At 44.9% G+C, this 22,542-nt stretch overlaps 1 protein-coding gene across 4 annotated transcripts in view; it reads left to right on the top strand.

The window, feature by feature from the left end:
- Nucleotides 1–8,058, top strand: part of LOC146074104 (syncytin-1-like) — a 124,317-nt gene extending 116,259 nt beyond the window's left edge. For 2 of the 4 annotated variants that reach the window (XM_083181859.1, XM_083181860.1), the window contains one exon: nucleotides 5,392–8,058. In XM_083181859.1, coding sequence (XP_083037985.1) covers nucleotides 5,753–7,687 — 1,935 coding nt within the window. In that variant the 5' untranslated portion in view covers nucleotides 5,392–5,752 and the 3' untranslated portion in view covers nucleotides 7,688–8,058. Of the gene's footprint in view, nucleotides 1–1,216; nucleotides 1,683–5,391 lie in introns of those variants that run through there. The other 2 variants (XM_083181858.1, XM_083181861.1) reach the window with 2 other exon arrangements.
- Nucleotides 8,059–22,542: the final 14,484 nt, after the last annotated feature.

The following is a 22,542-nucleotide window of genomic DNA, read 5'->3' as shown; positions in this document are numbered from 1 at the left end:
ACCATACCCTGTTCCTTATGCTATTGGAGCTCACATTAAGTCACAATTATTTTTTATTTGATGGCGCATTTTATGTTCAGCGTAGAGGGTGTGCAATGGGGTCTTCCATTGCCCCCTCTTACGCTAACATTTATATGTTTGCACAGGAGGACGATCTCTTCTTCCAGGTTCCCCACGTCAGAGAGCACATTGTCATGTACACAAGGTACATTGATGACGTGTTCCTGGTGTGGTCTGGGGGGGGGGGGGGAACTTCCTGGATTGTATGAATAACATCAATGATGTTAGCCCTTACATCAAATTCACATTTGAATACAGTTTAACCCATGCTAATTTTCTAGATGTGGCTGTTTCAGTTAAGGATGGTAAAATCTGTACTGGGGTTCATGTAAAAAAGACAGATAGAAATACCCTTCTTAGAGAATCCAGTCACCATCCTCCATCGTTGAAAAACAGTTTGCCACTGTCACAAATGATGCGGGTGGCACGCATCACAAGTGAAGTGTAATGTGTTCCGTTGGAATTGGATAACATGGTAGATAAGGTCAAGGAGAGACGATATGAAATGCAGAATTTACTATCTGTCAAGGAATGTGTACAAAACATGAATAGAAAGGAACTTTTTAGACTTAATAAAAATAAGAGATCAGATGTAATTCCTTGGATCAATGAGTTTCCTCTAACAAGTCCAATCATTAGGCGGGCCACTAAGGCATTGTGGCCTATAGTGGCCACAAACAAAGAACTTCCTGCATTTAGAAGGAAAAAAAACGCTTCTGGCTTATACCTGTGGTGGTAACCTAAGGGATAGGCAGGTTAAAGCCGATATAACAGATAGAAGTCCACTTCCATTGCCTAATGTATATATGAAACCACCAGGCTGCTACAGCTGTAACAACTATAAATTTATATGGCCATGCAAATCTTTTCAACATCCACATTGCAACAAAACATATGGGATGAATGTAATAGGGTGGGATTTTTTAGACATGTGCGATTTTTGATTAAAAACTTCCAAATTCGCACTTTTTAAAAAATCGCACATGTAATAGGGTGCGATTCACATCAAAAATGCGCACTTTTTGCCACGAAATCACACATTTTGAAGTGGCGATTTTTAGTCACACTTCAATTTGCATCCAGATGTTTTCCCACTGGAAAGCATCTAACTCGCACATGTAATAGGGTGCGATTTTTGGTAAAGGTTACTGAAAGGATTTATGCACCATTTTGTATGCTGTTCTCCATCTTGTCTCAAATGCCTTATAGTGAGTGGAAAATTACAAGTTTCTATTCTGCTTTGTGACAGTCTGCTGCTGCTCAAGGCTGCGTTGCTCAAGGTTATTTCCTGTAAGATGTATTTCACATGTTTTCTACAAAAACTGTCTGTTCTCCCATGTCCTTGTATAATAATAACATATATCCCCTAGACAGTAACTGGAACTCCTCCCTGCTACACCCCTGTATCATCCAATCATCTCTTGTCGAGCCCATGCATGCTATACTGTATAAATATGCTGTATGTGTAAACAATAAATCAGTGTTGTACCTTGCATACATGATGGTCTTCTTTTCTGATCAGCATATACAGGGTTAACACTCACGGAGCTCTAAGGGGGGCCACCAAATTGAGGAAGAAGGGATAAAGGAAGATTGGTTAAAGTCCAACTCCCTATCCAGAGGTAGGTTAGAGTCCACCTCAGGAGGTAGGTTAAAGTAACCACTCCTAACAGCTGGGGGCCCGGCCCGGGATTTCGATCTTCGTTCCCGTTGAACTGTTGACACCCATACGTGGTCTGTTGCCTGTTCTCGGATCACGGACATATCGAATCCTGAATCCGTATAGACCTTTACTTCAAAAGTAGTAAAGTTTCAGCTGGTTGTTTTATAGTGTGCACACGCAGATCAGTGATCTGGTAATATATAAAGAGTGACCTAAGGGGTCCGCTCATTAGTCACCTCAATTTGATCGCCCTTTTTTCTATATGGCCATTTCTTACTATCCCTTTTTTACAGTATAAGTTGTATTACGTGTAATATCCTTGTGTGGTTGGTAAGTGAACACACATGCGATATATGTATTTAACTTGTACATCTTGTGCGGTTGGTAAGTTGACGCACACTAACTCTTTCTCTCTCTTGTCTCATTGATTACTGTATGCCAATAGACTTGCGGACTATATGCTCCCCTCTCTTTGGGGTAACGCAACGTGAGGCTTCATATGCAGTTTTCAGGATAAAACCACTTGACTCTATCCACTGTCACGTAGACAGTCTGTGGTTATAACTAACCAATCATAAACATTAATTTTTATGAGATGTATAAAGTGAATACATAATTCACACAGTATTCAGATAAAGACCAACCCTTTCAGTCTGCTGCTGTAGGTACACTCCTGCCTTACTGAAACGGCGCCCCTGGTCTGGATACTAAGAATTTTTCACGCTCTCATATTTCATCCATTCTCATACTTCATCTACGTCTATGTCACACCCCAGACATCCATACATAGGTACTTGTTTAAATTGTAAATGTAGTATCGTCCTCTGGTACCATAACCCCGACAGAGACGATTATTGGCCCAAATTGACATCTGTCATTAGAGAACCCACAAGATTTAAACTCACAACAAAGACATCATCTAATGGCACCGTTTTAGAATCCGTTATTATATTGGGTTGTCATTTGGAAACAGGACTTATTGAAAAATACATTGATCAGACATACCCATTTTTCTTAACAGATATACCAATTAACCTTTTCACATATCCTATTATCTGTCCTGAAACTTTAGACCAGATCCACAAGTTACCTGAAGGTAGTCAACTACTCTATTTCCTTGACTTTAGTCAAAACCCTGAACATCAGGAACAAATTAAAAGGTGGAGAAAGTTCTCACACAAACATAAAAGGACATAAACTAAACATGGGTTCAAAAATTAGTAAAAATAAAATAATTTCCTATCCACCACCCTTACCCAATGAAACTTGTAAGGAATATGCAGCCCAGCCAACCCAGACCTAGAGACAACCCCAGATTTCAGATTGACTGGCAGGGACAGACCTTAAAGGGCCATGACATAGGAAAGGAAATCGATGTTTCATCACCCCACTTGCTCATGACTGACAGTTCTGACCCAAACACAGAATTAGACACTGTAAATCCTCAGACATGGTCAACAGGACCTCAGAGCAATAAACCAATTAATTGTTCCCATTGCACCCACTGTACCTGATATAAACTCACTCATCTCAGCCATCCCTGTAGATGCCGCCTACTTCTCAGTAACCGATTTGAAAAAATGTATTTTTTAGCATATCTGTGGACACCCAGACACAACTGTTATTTGCATTTTCTTTTGAGGCCAGCATTTAACATGATGCAGACTGCCACAGGAGTATATTGACTCCCCTGTTGTGTACAGCATCGTGCTCCAAGCCATATTAACCCCCTGGCACCCCCCCTATGGTTCAGTCCTGCTACAGTATGCAGATGATCTGCTTATCTGTAGTTCAACAAAGGAGGCATGCCGAGAGGATGGTATATCACTGTTAAACTGGCTCTGTGAATGTGGGCACAAAGTGTCAAAAAGCAAAAATGCAATGGTGCAAAAAGAATGTTGATTATTTAGGTTTTGTCTTGAAAAAGGGAGAGAGGAAAGTCAGCCCACAACGCATACAGTCTGTACTGGGTCTGGTCCGCCCAAACACTATTATTGCAGACAGTGGATTTCTGACTGTTCCTACTATGATAACATTTTGAGACAAGCCACACTCAATGACAAACCTAAACAGATACAATGGTCACAAGAAATGTTAAATGCATATATGAAAGCCTTAAATGTATGTTGATAAAAAGTCCGGCATTGACCCTCCGAAACTATGTACAACCATTTCATTTATATGCAAGGGACAAAATGTAAAACCATGGCGGGTGTGCTGACACAAGAACATGGAGGTAAGCTGCGCCCAGTGGCATTCTTTTCCAAAGTGATGCCGGTGTCGGTCCAAGGTATGCCTGCCTGTCTTCAGGCACTGGCGGCCTGTGCAATGATAGCTGAGATGGCAACCACACTCACCCTAGGCTCACCCACTGTTCTCCATACCACACATAATGTTGTAGCATTACTTAAAGGGCTACACACACAACATGTCAGCCCAGCGTCTTAGTGGAGATGAGGACCTGTTGCTAGGAAGCCCCTCACTCACCATTAAGTATGCAAACGCATCCTCAGGCCCCGCGCCCATACTTAATGCCCTTTTAGGCTTAAAAGGACCTGATGACGAAGCACCTCCCCCACATGACTGTTCTCTGACAATCGACTCAGAAACTTCACCCAGAAGTGACATGTCGGCTGTACCCATACCCGACGCCGACATAATTTTTGTCGACGGCTCCTGCAGTCGACCAAATGACAAAACATACCAGACAGGCTACGCAGTAGTTAAACTTCCTCAAACTGTCCTTGAAGCAAAAGCGGTTCCTCTGCAATCAGCACAGGCTGCTGAGCTAATCGCTCTCACCAGAGCTTGTCACTTGTACACAGGAAAACCTGTCAACATTTACACAGACTCCAAATTTGCTTATGGCGTTGTTCACGACCACGGCATGATTTGGCAGCGCCGAGGTTTCACAGGCGCTGATGGAAAAGGCATCTCACATGCCCAACTTATTGCTGACTTATTGCACGCAATCACATTGCCCTCACACATTGCCATTCTCCATTGCAAAGCACATACTGGTGGAAAAGATGATATCTCACGGGGCAATGCCCTCGCTGACACTGCTGCAAAACAAGCTGCTGCCACATCCACATACAACCTCACACTTACCATAATGTCACCACCGTCACTAGAAGACACATACTTACTTACAGAATTACAGGCAACTGCCTCTAACTCTGATTTATCAGATTGGACATACCCAATTCTGCAGAAGAATCCACGGACTGGATTAATCTGCAAAGAGAGGAAACCCTGTATCCCCCAAACAAGTGCCTCACTGTTCATAGCACACTATCACGGAGTAGGTCACCACAGCAAAGTCACGACAACACTGCTCCTCACCAATGATTTTTACATCACAAATGCAAAAGAACTTGTCACCCAATATGTTAGTAGATGTATTGTGTGTCTTAGAAACAACCCTAACAATCCCAATAAAGCAAAACACCAACATCTTGAATACCCCACCACTCCGTTTACTCACCTGCAGATTGATTTTACCCATATACCATATACGCCCCTTCCCCACCCCCTGGGCAAGGAAACCACTAGTCACACAAACAGGAGATTTAGAAGTAATCAGAGAAGAATATGTAAGGACTTTAATACACAGACTAGACGAAATTGAACATGAAGTTGTACTTAAAAATCCTTGTCATCCACAGAAACCTACACATCCATTCCAAGTCGGAGACAAAGTTGTGGTTAAAGTCCTTCCACGCAACAAGAATCCAGGTGATTTCTCCTACGGTCCTGAGACAGAGGTGGTCGCTGTGACAAGAACTGCTGTGCTCACCGATGACAACCCAACGTGGATCCACGCATCCAGAGTGAAGAAAATCCCTACTCCAACTACTTTCGACACAGAGGTCGACACCGATCCTGAGATTGACACAGACCGGACCAGTGAGGTACTAACGGGAGTTAATAACTCTGACCTCCTACGAGGAGAAGAATTGCCGGTAGGGGATCCAGACATCGAGGAAAACGGAATTCCTACTGAGGCCGAGAGGACCCTTGAAGGAAATGATTCCCCCTATCTTAGCTCTGCTGACTTTACTCGCTCTTGTTCTTTATAATTTCTGTACCGCAGAAGTGGATATTACCAGTCAGGATGATGTGCTTACCCTTTGGTACAATTCATCTACCACTCGCGTGGCCACTTACCGAATAAACTATGATACGGTCATACCTAGTAACATGTGGTCCATGCCATCCAAATCAGCTCTCAGCCAGACTAAAAATGTATATATTTGTGTCACAGATGATTATTATTGGGGAAATAACTGCAATTATTGGGGAGCAGTGGGGTGGAATTCAGGTATCGACTGGGCATACAAACCCACCTTGGCTATTGATCGAAAGGACAAGTATGGTAAGCCATTACTTTCTAGGATGACTATCACTAAGGATAACGGTAGATATGACTATTATTGCACTATAAATATTGAAAATCCCAGCCCCAGTGATGCTGGAATGTATGTTCTAGGGGTATGGTGGGGAGGTGGATATGCCAGTGATAGACAACAATTCTATCTCAAAGATATGTTTAACAATCAGGAATACCTTTCCCTCCGTAAGCCACCATCCCCCGCCAGGCCCCAGCCATTATCCCCATTCAAACCACACATAAGTACCTTTAAAGATATGGTTGCTATCAGTAATCCCACATATGAGGACACCATGTCCATAGAGACAGGTTTAGCTGATGTGAATTTTTGGTTAGAATGGATGAAATACAATGCACGACAGACTAACCGAACTGACTGTTATGTATGTGCTAAGTCCAGACCCCACCTTGGTACCGTCCCCCTTAACATACCAGAATCAGAGGATGAATGTTTTTTTACCTTATACACTGGCAATAAAACTAAAGATAATGAATGTGAGTTATGGAAGAAGAACTACCCCATCTTAGGAAAAAACACCAATCCAGGTAACACAATCACCATATATCCAGGCAACTATACTTATTACTGTTCTAATGTCACTAAGGGGGTAGATCTGAAAACATTCCCGGATGGTTACTGTGCCATCCGCAGGTATGTAACCTTACCCATCATGAAGAAATCCCTTGGTGACATTTATTTCATTTGTGGGGACATGAAAATTAGAGCAAAGCTTGACAGTGTATGGAGGGGCGAATGTGCTCTCTCAAAAATCATTATGCCTATCCATATTTTGCCAACAGCCATTGAAACACCTTCACCCCTACCTGACCCACACCCTAGACAAAAGAGAAGTACCCCACTGGAAAGCTTTGACCCACACGTATACATTGATACTATTGGTGTACCCCGGGGTGTCCCAGACGAGTTCAAGGCCCGAGATGAAGTAGCTGCTGGCTTTGAATCTCTGCTGCCCCAGGTTACAATCAATAAGAATGTTGCATGGATAAACTATATGTATTATAATCAACAGAGATTTGTTAATGATACAAAGGATGCCTTGAAAGGTATTGCAGAACAACTGGAGGCCACATCACAGATGACATTCCAGAATCGCATGGCCCTGGATATGATCTTGGCCGAGAAAGGTGGTACATGTGTATACATAAACACAGTTGCAGGATGTTGCACCTTCATTCCTGACAATACAGGTCCCAATGGCAAAGTCACACTAGCCATTAAAAAATTAGAAGACTTATCCCGAGAGCTCAAGGAAAACTCAGGTGTCACTGACCCCTGGGCTGCTTGGTTCGGCTGGATGAGCAACTGGAAACATGCCTTAACTCAACTAGGTATCATTACACTTACTGTACTTCTGTTCATCATAATCGTTGCTTACTGTATTTTTCCACTAGGCAGGAGAATAGTTTCCAAATATCTAGGTACCACAACACCTGTTGCTATTATGTATATTGATCTTTCCTCTGAAACCCCTACACCCGATGACTATGCTACATATGTGAGGGAACAGCGTATTAAAAGGAAAAGCACACGTGAGAATCAAATAATTTAAATAAATTATGATTCTAAGAGGGGATTGAAAGGATTTATGCACCATTTTGTATGCTGTTCTCCATCTTGTCTCAAATGCCTTATAGTGAGTGGAAAATTACAAGTTTCTATTCTGCTTTGTGACAGTCTGCTGCTGCTCAAGGCTGCGTTGCTCAAGGTTATTTCCTGTAAGATGTATTTCACATGTTTTCTACAAAAACTGTCTGTTCTCCCATGTCCTTGTATAATAATAACATATATCCCCTAGACAGTAACTGGAACTCCTCCCTGCTACACCCCTGTATCATCCAATCATCTCTTGTCGAGCCCATGCATGCTATACTGTATAAATATGCTGTATGTGTAAACAATAAATCAGTGTTGTACCTTGCATACATGATGGTCTTCTTTTCTGATCAGCATATACAGGGTTAACACTCACGGAGCTCTAAGGGGGGCCACCAAATTGAGGAAGAAGGGATAAAGGAAGATTGGTTAAAGTCCAACTCCCTATCCAGAGGTAGGTTAGAGTCCACCTCAGGAGGTAGGTTAAAGTAACCACTCCTAACAGTTACCAAAAATTGCAAACAAATTAGACCAGGTTCTGGCTGGTGAATTTGACAGAACCACGCATAGATCATTGTGATCTGTGCATGGTTCTGTCCAAAAAAAGGGTTAAAAAACGGGGGGAAAAAACCCGGCATGGGGTCCCCCCTCCTGAGCATAACCAGTCCCGGGCTCAAAGAACCGGTCCTGGTTTCATAAAATCACAGGGACAAATAAGTTGGGGCTCCCTGGATTTTACAAAACCAGCACCAGGCTCAAGGGCCGGTCCTGGTTCCCAAAATACGGGGGACAAAATTACTAGGGGTCCCCTGTTTTTCAAGAACCAGCACCGGGCCCAACCAGCCAGCTGGGTAATGCCACAGCCGGGGGGAGACTTTTTACACAAGTCCCCCCGGCCAAAGCATTCACCCACTTACCGGTCAGCATGAGCAGGGGTCCTGGGGGAGTGGGGACCCCCCCCAAAGAAGGGGTCCCCCCCTCCAGAACTTACCTGCCCATGCTAAATCCCGGAGCTGTCCTCGATGCACCTGGGCGGTGGACATCGAGCTGATAATTGTGTAAAAAGAAAGAAAAACTGCATGTGGGGCAATAAAGGGCCCGCTGGGACTTGTAGTCCCACAGTAGCACAAATAGTTAAATAAATATACACACACACTTACAGTAAAACTTTATTTCACACGGAGCCCATTCATCCATACATACCTATGTTGATAGAAGATCGGTCCCCTGGTCCTGTAAAATCCACTGGGGTACCTGTGGATAGAAAACATACTCATCAGCCGTCTTCAGTGCTTCTCTGGGAGCCCTGCACCGCTGTCACCACACTCTGATGTTCTGTTTACATCTGGAGCTCCGCCCCCACACCGGGACTTAGGCCCGCCCACCAGCCAATGATGGTCCGGCATGGGGGTTTTCCCGGACCATCATTAGCGATTGGCGATTTTTGGACATGTCCAAAAATCGCCCCTATTACATTTCGCCCATGATATTCGATTTGTATTGACTTGTAATACTGCTTATGTGGTTTATGTGTTGGTGTGTCCTTGTGGTCTGCTCTATGTAGGGCAGACCACAAGGAAATTCAAAGAAAGGATTGCTGCCCATAGATCGGCAATAGCCAATATCTTAAAAGGGAAGGATGTGGACCAGCCAGTTCCTAGGCACTTTAAGAGTGTCGGACACTCCTTGGTATCACTTAAGTTTTTCATAATTGACCATATTCCTTTAAACCCTAGGGGTGGTTGCAGGGCAAAAACCCTATTGATTAGGGAAACCCAATGGATCCTTAGATTAAATACCCTCAAACCCAGTGGTCTTAATGACAAAATCAACTGAAACAGCCTAGTGTAAAGAAATAGAGTATATAATTTAACATCTGGATGCTACATGGGTTTACTATAAATTATGCACTTGTAATTATGCTTTTCTCTATACGTTTTTTCAATATTATGTTTTTATCTATATTGTTTTTTATATATATGTATATGCAGGGCTATTTTTGTGGAGGCTCCAGCAGGAACTGTGGCCCTTATTCTAGTTCACTCTTTCTGACAAAATATTTCTTAGATGGACAAAACTATGTGCACTGCAGGTGAGGCAGGTGAGGCAGGTGTAAAACCCCACCCAAATCTAATTATCTCTGCACAAGTAACACCTGCCTCACCTGCAGTGCACATGGTTTTGTCCATCTAAGAAATATTTTGTCAGAAAGAGTGAACTAGAATAAGGGCCACAGTTCCTGCTGGAGCCTGCACAAAAATAGCCCTGTGTATATGTTTGTTCATTTGCACTGCTTGTGCCCGTTCAGTTTCAGAGCCTGTATGGAAACTCTGGGAGACCTGATCGTGAGGTGGAATGTGGAAGCGTCTGAGTGGAACGCATGGTGAGTGCACCCGGAGCTTCCATCTCCAAAAACCGAAAGTTCGGGTCCCAGACTTCCGGGATGGGGTCTGCAGCGTGCAGTGATCGCGGTGACAGCAAGTACAGGTATAGTATAAATGGTTGCGGTGGGGAGGGAGTGGGTAAGACAGACTCACATTGGTTGTATTGTTCTGTCGACGGTGCCCGGAGGACGGAGCGGAGGCTCCGAAAGTACTTGGCCTGATGTCCTTTTGAAATATAGATTTTTTTTCTTCTAAATTTGCATGTAGTGCCTTCCTTCTGGATGGACTTGTAGTAAATAATAATACTTTTTATCACATCATACAAACTGGTGCAAAGGTGTCCGAGGTTTCGGGGATGGCCCCCGTTTTCAAGGTGCAGAAAACAACGACCGCCACTATATTATTTATATATATATATATATATATATATATATATATATATATATACACATACAGAGTACCACAACACTCGCCATACCTGCAAATGGGGTGCAAACAGCACTCGCCATTCCCAGGTTGGGGTGAAAGTGGCCTGTGACCACATGCTCTAATAAATACAAATACAGGGACTCAACACTCTCCATAATGAACTAACTCACCTTAGTATACAATTAATCAAATAAATAATGGGGTTTTAGTTCATGAATTGATCAATGCATTTAAGCTTGCAGCCCATCGCCAAGGGACCCCATTTCACTGCAAGTCCTACACTAGCAATTTGTTTCTCAAGAGTCTGCCAACTGCTGACACATCATAGCTAAAGTGGACATGTGTTTTTTCCTGGTTAAAAGCTCACCCGCTAAGTGCCTTATGGCTTTTAAAGATGAGGCAGTCACCTAACACAACACCTGACTTAGAATTAAAGGGGCAGCTGTAACAGGTTACAGATAAATTAGCTCATCTGGGGTGAAAGAGAGAGCTATGATCACAGTAACAAAGGTTACTAAAAATTAACCCACATATATACACACATACAGAGTACCACAACACTCGCCATCCCTGCAAATGGGGTGCAAACAGCACTCGCCGTTCCCAGGTTGGGGTGAAAGTGGCCTGTGACCACATGCTCTAATAAATACAAATACAGGGACTCAACACTCTCCATAATGAACTAACTCACCTTAGTATACAATTAATCAAATAAATAGTGAGTTAGTTCATTATGGAGAGTGTTGAGTCCCTGTATTTGTATTTATTAGAGCATGTGGTCACAGGCCACTTTCACCCCAACCTGGGAATGGCGAGTGCTGTTTGCACCCCATTTGCAGGGATGGCGAGTGTTGTGGTACTCTATATGTGTGTATATATGTGGGTTAATTTTTATTAACCTTTGTTACTGTGATCATAGCTCTCTCTTTCACCCCAGATGAGCTAATTTATCTGTAACCTGTTACAGCTGCCCCTTTAATTCTAAGTCAGGTGTTGTGTTAGGTGACTGCCTCATCTTTAAAAGCCATAAGGCACTTGGCAGGTGAGCTTTAAACCAGGAAAAAACACATGTCCACTTTAGCTATGATGTGTCAGCAGTTGGCAGGCTCTTGAGAAACAAATTGCTAGTGTAGGACTTGCAGTGAAATGGGGTCCCTTGGCGATGGGCTGCAAGCTTAAATGCATTGATCAATTCATGAACTAAAACCCCATTATTTATTTGATTAATTGTATACTAAGGTGAGTTCGTTCATTATGGAGAGTGTTGAGTCCCTGTATTTGTGTATATATATATATATATATATATATATATATATATATATATATATATATATATATATATATATATATATATATATATAGACAAAGAAGCAGAGTCACTCCAGGGGTATTTTGTAGATATTTTAGTATTTTATAAAATATCTTCAAAAGACCCCTGGAGTGACTCTGCTTCCTTGTCTATTTCCAAATTCTATGGAAGGCACCCGGGGCATTTGACTATTTACTGGAGGAGTGCTGATTCTTTTCCAATCTCTCTTTCTCTCTCTCTCTCTATATATATATATATATATATATATATATATATATATATATATATATATATATATATATATATATATATATATATATATATATATATATATATATATATATATATATATATATATATATAGAGAGAGAGAGAGAGAGAGAGAGAGAGAGAATTTTTGAAAGGAGGGCACTCACCAATTCGCAGATAAACTTTTTCTTTTTATTCAGAGGTCTCTGTTGGAGTAAGATCTCTTGCTGCTATAATGTCTGTCCTGATGAAGGTCTGAGATGCGGACCGAAACGTTGATGACGACTACCTGAGTTCAATATTTTAAATGAACTGAATAAAAAGAAAAATTTTATCTGCGAATTGGTGAGTGCCCTCCTTTCAAAAATTCTATTTGATGGTTCTGTGCCTTGGAGTGAGCACAACTGTGATGATCCAGTGAATTGTGTGCGGATCCCAAAATATATATATATATATATATATATATATATATATATATATATATATATATATAATATAGTGGCGGTCGAGCCGGCACTCTCAAAAAAGGATAAGGTTGCCCTGAGTGCCTTCTGTGAGAAATGGAATAGTAGTGGAATAAACGGCGTCACTCCAGGGTACTGTTCAAATTTTCTTTATGGTATGAAAGAGCATACAGAAATGCATTAGAACATCATTAAGTTTACATTTCAATGCCAACAGGAATTTTTATCAAGATATGATGTGCTGACATAACAATACAACCCATAATGTAGCAGGGACAAGAATAAATACTTGCATCTTGCAGCATGCTCGTCCGACCAGCGGCCTGGTGTGCATAAAACTCATCCCCGGAAGTGAGCTCATCCCATCACTAGCAGCCTCCACACCACTCCCTAGCAACAGTGTATGGGGCATAATGTGTAATGGGAATTATGGCATGTGGCATAATGAGTAATGAGAATTATGGTATGGGTCATGATGGTGTGTGGTATAATATGTAATAGACATTACGGTGAGTGGCATATTCTGTGATGTGCATTACAGTGTGTGGCATATTGTCTAATGAGCATTGCCACACACCGCTTTTGGAATGGGCATGCTATAGATTCTTTATGTTCTACATAAATTATTAGTGTTTTGTTTTGTTTTTTACTTTGGAGGGGAGACAATTTTTTTGGGGTAGGGGGAGCAAAATTTCTAGTTACGCCACTGTCCATTCCCCTTTTAATGCATGCCAGTGTCAGGTTTGCTGTTGCTGCTGCACTTGAGCAGTGTCTCAGTGTTTCATCTTATGCTGACCCCCGAGTCCTTCTCTACAGCAGAATACCCTATAATAACTCAATTAAGCCTAATAGTACCACGTTCATTTTTGTTCCTATAATGAATTGGTAATGAGATTATAAGCCCCACTATATTATAAGCCCCACTATATTTTAATATAAGCACCACTATATTTTCTCTCCAACACTAGTGGGGGGGAACACTTTTTTGGACAGAACCATGCACAGACCTCACTGATCAGTGCATGGTTCTGTCAAACTGACCAGCCTGGACTTTGTCTATTTGTTTTGTTATTTATGGTTATTTTAAGGGTGCTTATTGAAAAAATTGCACTCTATTACATTTCTGGTTTTGATACCGTGTATGAGAAAACATCTGGATGCGATTTTGAATGTGTGATTTTTTTCTTAGACAGATCAAAACGTGCAAATTTTACAGCAATTCGGACCTTACTACATGTGTGATTTTTGGTAAATGTGCAAATTCGCCTGTTTTTAACCTAAAAAATAGGATTTTAATACCTACCGGTAACTCCTTTAAACAGAGTTCATATGGGGTACTGAGTTCCTATAACCTTGGGAATAGAGGATATCCGACAGGAGACAGGCGCATAACTTTTCTTCAACCAGGGTGTGCTGGCTCCTCCCCTCTACTTCCCCTTACTAGCCAGTTAAGAAACTGTGCCCGAAGGAAGGATAACATATGTGAGGTAGGATTTAGCATAATAAGTAACGTAGTGAGATTCGCACCAGCACACCACAACAAACACAACAACATTCTCAACTAAACTTAGTTAACCCCATCATTGTTTTATATTAACATATAACATATAATCTCTTTAAGATTTGTTGGGAGCAATAAGTCACCAAAACTCAGATGCTCCAACATAGGTCAACGGACCTATAAAGTACAAGAGTACAAACACCACTGTCTTGCAACCTGCAAGAAGGCAGAAACAGGATTACAACATGTGCAATCAGAGCACCGCACTGAGGCGGGTGCTCAGTACCCCATATGAACTCTGTGAAAAGGATTTACCGGTAGGTATTAAAATCCTATTTTCACGATCATTCATATGGGGTACTGAGGTCTTATAACCTTGGGGAGGTCCCAAAGCTTTCAGAAAGGGCGGGAACATGCAGAGCCTGTTGCAACACTGCCTGCCTAAACTGGGTATCATCCTTGGCCATAGTGTCAAATTTATAAAATTTGAAGAAAGTATGTTGACCTGACCAAGTGGCAGCTCTACATAGCTGCAATGCTGACACACCTCGAGCAGCCACCCAGGATGCGCCCACGGCTCTAGTGGAATGAGCTCTCACAGAGGCCAGTACAGTCAAATTGGCTGCAGCATATGCTTGCTGTATGGTGGTACGAATCCACCTAGCAATCGATTGTTTCGATGCCGGGCAACCTTTCTTGTGTGCGTCATAAAGCACAAAAAGACACTCTGTCTTACAGACCCTTGACGTTCTCTTGACATAGGCCTTCAAGATCTTAACCACATCAAGTGATTTAGGGATATCCTGATGTCATGAACGAGAAGGCACCACAATCGGCTGGTTCATATGGAACGCCGAGACTACTTTCTGCAGGAACTGCTGTCTTGTCTGAAGTTCCGCCCTGTCCTGATGGAAAATCAGGTATGGACTCTTACAAGAGAGAGCACTAAGTTCAGAAACTCTTCTGGCCGAAGCCAGAGCCAGTAGCGTCACCGTCTTCCAAGTGAGGTATTTCAAGTCAATGGTGTCCACTGGTTCAAACCAGGATGACTGATCTAAGTCCCAAGGTGCCGTCAGGGCTACAAATGGAGGCTGTATTCTCAAGACTCCTTGTAAGAAAGTCTGGACTTCCGGAAAAAACGCTAAATTTTCCTGTAAAAAGCTAGAAAGGGCCAACACAAACTTTTAAAGACCCCCAGCCGGAGTCCTTTATCAAAGCCCACCTGCAAGAAATGCAGAAAACGGTCCAATTTAAATTCCGCTGGCGGAAAATGCATGTGCTCACACAAGACACATATCTTCGTGGTAGTGTGACGCCGTCACTGCCTTTCTGGCCGGGGTCATGGTGTTTATGACCGAGGAATGAAATCCTTTTAGAGCTAAGATGTTCCGCTCAACCTCCAGGCCATTAAACAAAGACGCCCTAAGTCCTGATAGATGAAGGGGCCTTGCACCAGAAGATCTCTTCTCAGAGGCAGTCTCCATGGTTCTTCTACCAACATGTTTTGCAGACTTGCGTACCACGCTCTCCGGGGCCAATCCGGTGCAATTAGGATTGCCTCCACCCTTTGATGTCTGATTATCTGCAACACTCTCCCCAGAAAGGGAAGGGGCGGGAACAGGTACACCAGTCCGTACGACCACTGCGTAGTAGGAGCATCTGTCGCCTCTGCTTGTGGATCCCTTGTCCTTCAGCAATACCTTTCCACCTTGTGGTTGGTCCTTGAGGCCATCATATCTATCTGTGGGAGCCCCCACAGATCTACGATGCTTCCGAACACCTGAGGATGTAATCCCCATTCCCCGGGGTGAAGGTCGTGATGACTGAGAAAGTCCGCTTCCCAGTTGTCCACCCCGGGGATGAAGATGGCAGAGATTTCCACTGCATGCATCTCTGTCCAGGCAAGAATCTTGAAGACTTTTTGCATGCATGCTCTGCTCTTTGTACCTCCTTGGCGGTTTATATACGCAACTGCCGCTGCATTGTCCTGATGTTCCAGGAGGGAGTGTGCCTCCAGAAGAGCATAGTATACTGCCCTCAGCTCCAAGTTGTTTATGTTGAGTTGGCCTTGGAACCGCATCCCCTGGGTTACCGCCCCCCAGCCTTGCAGGCTGGCATTTGAAGTTAGCAGGATCCAGTCCTGGATCCCAAAACGTCTCCCCACAAGGAGATTTGGCGTATGTAGCCACCATTGCAGTGACAGTTACAGACAAGCGAATCAACCTGTGCATGTGGATGTGGATGTGTGAGCCCGACCACTTGCTTAACAGGTCCCACTGGAATATCCTTGAGTGGAATCTCCCGAACTGGAGAGGCTCGAATGAGGCCACCATAGTTCCCATCAGCCTGATGCAGAGGTAGATCGAGACTCTCTCCGGGGCCAGCACTTCCAGTAGCAGCTGTTGTAGTGCAGCAATTTTCTCCAATGGGAGAAACACCCTTCTTTGGTGGGAGGAACCCGTCATGCGGCAGGCTTAGGCGCAGCTGCGCCTGTGCTACGGTCTCTTGTTGCAGATCCCGTTGCCTTTCTGGGCTTACCCCGAGCGCCTCGATTGGTGTTGGAGCCCCCTCTGGCCTTAGGCCTAAATTTGGAGGTCCAAAAGGACTGCTGTGTACTCCCTGTAAAGGGGCATCTCACCGGAGTGGAAGCTGACGGGAGGAAGGTGGACTTACCAGCTGTAGCCTTTGAAATTAAGTAATCTAACTCAATCCCAAATAGCCTATCCCCGGAGAAGGGGAAGCTTTCTACGCTGTGTTTGGAGTCCGAGTGAGTGACCCATTGCCGCAGCCACAGGGCCCGGCGGGCCGATGCGGCCATGGCCGAGATATGAGCGTTAATGGCTCCTAACTCTTTCTGTGCGTCAAACATCATTTTAGCCGTGTCTTGGATGTGACATAGCTTTTCAGCCACAGTAGGTACATCCATGTCACCCAGCATGCCTTGTATCTGGCCTGCCCATGTAAAGATAGCTTTAGCCACCCAGCAACTAGCAAGCACCGGGCCTCACTGGCTGTATACATATCCTTTACCATGCCATCTAGTTTTCTATCGACCACGTCTTTTAAGGTCAGAGTACGTGGGACTGGGAGTACAACCTTTTTTGAAAGGCGGGATACCGAAGCATCCACTACAGGTGGTTCCTCCCACACCTTCCTGCCCGTATGGTCAAAAGGAAAGGCAGACTTAAATCGCTTGGATAATGAGAAGCGTTTATCTGGATTTTTCCAGGCAGCTTTAAACACATCTTCTAAGTCAGACTGTTCAGGGAAGCCAATATCTTGCCTTCTATGTGACCAGTGGTGTAGCTAGGTGCCACGGCGCCCGGAGCAAGAGCATGTTTCGTGCCCCCCCAATTTGTAGTAGGTGAGGCTTCTGCGCAGTGAAAAGTGGGCACGGACCAACATTATACCACACACCATAATGCCCATTACACATTTGCCACATAAGTGCCACTTACCTACCTGCTCAATGCCAGGGGCTTTATGCTCGATGCCAAGGGGGACTGAATTTGCTCGTTTGCTCCAAGGGGGACAGAACTGTTCAGCGGCCTACTCCCGGACGCTATTTTCAATTCAATGCACCGCCGATGGTGTGCAGCAGGGAGGGAGGGTGGGAGCGGTGGTGTGCAGCAGGGAGGGAGGGTGGAAGCGGTAGTATGCAGCAGGGTAGGTGGGTGCAGTAGTGTGCAGCAGGGTGGGTGGGTGCAGTAGGGTGCAGCAGGGTGGGTGTGGGAGGGTAAGTGCAGTAGTGTGCAGCAGGGTGGGTGTAGCAGGGTGGGTTGCAGTAATGTGCAGCAGGGTGGATTTGCACTAGTGTGCAGCAGGGTGGCTGCGAGGATGGGGGGCAGCAGGGTGGGAGTACATCTGACCTTACTCACCCCCCATCAGTGCTGTGTGCATCCTGAGTCCCCCCCCCCCCCCCCTGCCTGTGCTGTGTGCTGTGCTTGCTGCGTCCTGTGGCTGTGCCCCCGCTCCCCCTGGGAGAAAGAAGTGCTGCTGCTATGTAAAATTCATTCATATCTCCTGCTGGACAGCTAGCCAATGGGCACTTGCGGTCCAGCAGCCAATCAACTGGAGGCTGCTGAACCGCGAGTGCATATTGGCTAGCGGACCAGCGGGAGCTATGAATGAATTTTACATAGCAGCATGGACGTCTCTCCAGCACAGAGCGGGTGACGGCACAGCTCCGGCGCCATGCTATGTTCCTGCGTCAGGAGCGTGTGCTCCGCCGGCTCCTGGCTCGCTACGCCTCTGTATGTGACACAAAGAAGGGATCCCCTTCAGTAGGGGTCTCTAAAGGTAAATCTAGTACCTCTCTAATAGCTAGGATCAAATTTTCAGTGCCCTGTATGCAAGTTTGTGATGCCTGTGAATCTACAACATCATCCGCGTCACCATCGCCATCACCATCATCTATATCGGAGTCAGGTGCAATGGCATCGAGTGCCCATTTACGTGACACCCCTGGCATGGGTGTTAGAATATCCACCCTTGCTGAGAGCACTTTTAAATCCTGCTGTACCTGCTTAGTCTGCAAAGTATTAGTTGCCAGCTGTGATGATACATTCTCAAGTATGGCTTCCATGCCAGTAGCCCATGAGGGTTCCTGGGAATCAGCCTGAGAACCACCACTGAGCTGCGGAGACATGTTACTGAGCTGTGATGACATACATTGCTCACAGGCAACCTGTGATGTAGAGCTTGGAGCAAATTTGTTGCTGCAAATCATACAAGTTATTTTTCTCACCATGCTGGAAAAAATAACACCCCCTATAACAAACTGCAATCACACTGAACACACAAGCAGTGAATGTACAGTAATTGATTCTATGTACAGATGATCACATACAGATATAACAGTGTGAAAATGCTTAACTAGCAGTGGGGGGACTCAGAGATATATGGGGGACACCAGCACCCTGTAACCTGAGCTACCGATTAGATAGACTGGTCTCAATGTACAGACACCAATATACTGTATGAATACTGTGTACTGCTATGAGCGGCTGTATTGCACACTTAAAGCGCTATCAAGAACTATCCTTGCTGTCTCTGCTTACTTATCTCTTCTTCCCAAGGCTGCGCTGAGGAGTGATCTCTGCTCTGCTGTAATGGCGCCCAGAGCATGAGAAGAAGCAGGAAGCAGTGTACAGGTGCGCTCAGGTCCCGCTCTGAGCTAAGCCCCGCCCCTTGTAATGATGCCAGGGCTATGCTAATATTTATACTGGCGCCTGGGAACCTTTTAATAAAGATTTACCCTCATAGCGTTATATGCCCTGGTGGTCCAGTGGAAATGTCTGGCATCCAGTGTGTCGGCATGGCTGCAGTGTAAAAACAGCTGCGCACGATCCCTGTGCAGGGCCACCGTGCCGCCATCGCCATTATGCCGCACATAATACCGGCATACCCCACTGAGGAGACCCGATTATTACTCATCACCGGCGTTTTCAGGCTGAGCCAGGGGTTTGCGGTAGCTGGGAGTGTGCTCGCTGCAGTGCAATGCCCACGGTAACAGCACCCTCTCAGGTCGGTGGAATAAAAAAAATAATAATAAAATAAAAAAAATTGAAGAAAAACTCTCTGGAGCTCCAGGAGTGTGCATCCTCTCCTGAGGGCACATTTTTTAAAACTGGCTAGTAAGGGGAAGTAGAGGGGAGGAGCCAGCACACCATGGTTGAAGAAAAGTTATGTGCCTGTCTCCTATTGGATACCCTCTATTCCCAAGGTTATAAGACCTCAGTACCCCATAAATCACACATGAGCATAAATCGCACCCTATTACATTTTGCCCCTAGACTGAGAAACCCACTTTACCCCCCACCCCCCTTTAAATCAAACACAACTACAATGTCAACACCACTGGTTAGATCCTGGTGGCCTACTCCTTCCCAATGGCCTACACATTCAAGATTTTACTACTCAGCACAGAAGTGTAAATCTTAACCACTAGTAATTAGCAGATTTGCAGTGACAGTGTCAGGGACAGGGATCGCATGACAGTTAATTTTCTGAGCACCTGTCCTGCAACTCGAGCAATCCTGGTTTGCTCTAGAACTTTGTTTATCCCTGACTTTCCACAAATTGGATACTTAATTATTGAGGGACAATTAGCCAGAGCTAAATGAGTAGGTAGTCAGACCAAGACAAAGGAACCAGCAAGAGAGAAAAGCAAATCCCGATGAACACTCTGAAAATTACATACAGTATATTTGATGGAGGTATATTAAACATTTAAAAGCAGTACTCAAAATATTAGGGAAAAAAAGCAAAACCTGTAATAAATTGCTCCACTATTCATTTTTTTTTGCATATTACTTGAAGTACCAAGGACAAGCCTTCAAGAAAGATAAAGCAGAGACAGACAAAGTTCTAACCAATCAGCTTCCCTTTAGCTCTTTCCAAGGATTTATACATATTGCCTAAAAACAGGGAAAAGTTGAACTGAATTACATTTTTGAGTGGCGATTTTGTTAGGCTCCCCTGCCCTGTGCGGCCACGTCGCCATGACAACAGGGAGGCAAGCTGTACACAGGCTGGAGGCGTGGCATGCTCAGCAGCAACAGGGGGCCGGCCTGGCACTCTACTTCTGGTATAAACATCCTGTGCAGGCGTCGGCCACTTGCTGCTGAATCTTAGTCAGATAGTCAGTGAGCCTGTTCCTGAGAAATACCAGTTAGTTAGAACTGTATTGTATTTTGGGTGACATTCTATTTGATGAGATTTATAGACTTTTTTCGCATATTTAATGAGCTGCGAAAATGTGAAAAAAGTGTGATTTTTGCCAGCAAGTTGGACACACTGGAAATGCGATGGCTGCTTTTCGCAGCACATCGCATCCAGATGTTTTCACATGAAAAAGTATACAAATCGCATATTTAATGGTATGCGATTTGTATAAAGTGTGTCTATAATTCGCCCAAAAATCAGACCAGGTTCTGATGGGCGAATAAGCCAGAACCCTGCACAGATCGCAATGTTCTGTGCAGGGTTCTTGTGTAAAAAAAAAAATTAAACAGTTAAAATAAAAAAAAAAACAGCACGGGGTCCCCCGCCAGAGCATAACCAGCCCCGGGCTCATTGAGCCGGTGCTGGTGACATAAAATCAGGGTCCCCGACAAATAGGGGTCCCCTTGATTTAATGAAACCAGCACCAGGCTCAAGGTCCGGCGCTGGTTCCCGAAATACGGGGGACAAAATGACTAGGGGTCCCCCGTTTTTTAAGAACCAGCACCAGACCCAACCAGCCAGCAGGGTAATGCCACAGCCGGGGACACTTATTATATAAGGTCCCGCGGCCAAAGCATTAACCCCCTGGCTGGTCAGCATGGGCAGGGGTCCTGGGGAAGTGGGGACCCCCCCAAAGAAGGGGTCCCCCCCTCCAGGACTTTCCAGCCCATGCTGAAAGTCCGGGGCTGTCCCCGATGCCCCTGGGCGGTGGGCATCGGGCTGATGTAAAGTGTAAAAAAAAAGAATATAAACTATTGTTTTCTACTGTAGAACTATGAGTACCAGCAAGCCTACCCCGCATGCTGGGACTTGGAGAACCACAATTGGCTAGGCGGCCAATAGAATCATCCGGAGGAAAGGCGCGGAAGATGAAAATCTCTGCGCCTCTCCAGTCCGTGAGCGGGTACCACAGCAGCTGGGAGCAGCGCGTCTGGAGCTGAAGATGCCGGGGTCGTCGCCGGGGACCAGGTGAGTAGGATTTCCTTCCTCAGGTACCCCTGTGGACTACTTTGGATCCTGGACCCCGGATTCTTCAGCCCAGGAACCCCGGAACCAGGACCAAGGCCCCGGAACCGGACTCTTCTGCCCTGGAGCCCGGACCCAGGATCCAGGGACCGACCTACGGGCTCAAGGTAGGTAAGTATCAGTGTGTGTGTTATGTGTGTATTAAACTTTTATTTTTCAGGGTGTCAGTGTGTTTTATTTAACTATTTTTTGTACTGTAGAACTACAAGTGCCAGCGGGCCCTTTAATGCCCCGCATGCTGGGACTTGTGGTTCTCCAAGTCCCAGCATGCGGGGTAGGCTTGCTGGGACTCATAGTTCTACAGTAGAAAACAATAGTTTATATTCTTTTTTTTACACTTTACATCAGCCCGATGCCCACCACCCAGGGGCATCGGGGACAGCCCCGGACTTTCAGCATGGGCTGGTAAGTCCTGGAGGGGGGGACCCCTTCTTTGGGGGGGTCCCCACTTCCCCAGGACCCCTGCCCATGTTGACCAGCCAGGGAGTTAATGCTTTGGCCGCGGGACCTTATATAATAAGTGTCCCCCGGCTGTGGCATTACCCTGCTGGCTGGTTGGGTCTGGTGCTGGTTCTTAAAATACGGGGGACCCCTAGTCATTTTGTACCCCGTATTTCGGGAACCAGCGCCGGACCTTGAGCCTGGTGCTGGTTTCATTAAATCAAGGGGACCCCTATTTGTCGGGGACCCTGATTTTATGTCACCAGCTCCGGCTCAATGAGC

The sequence above is a fragment of the Crinia signifera genome, chromosome 4 (genome assembly GCF_055691185.1).
Source record: "Crinia signifera chromosome 4, ASM5569118v1, whole genome shotgun sequence".
NCBI classification, from domain to species: Eukaryota; Metazoa; Chordata; class Amphibia; order Anura; family Myobatrachidae; genus Crinia; species Crinia signifera.
This window is presented reverse-complemented; position numbering and strand designations above follow the sequence as displayed.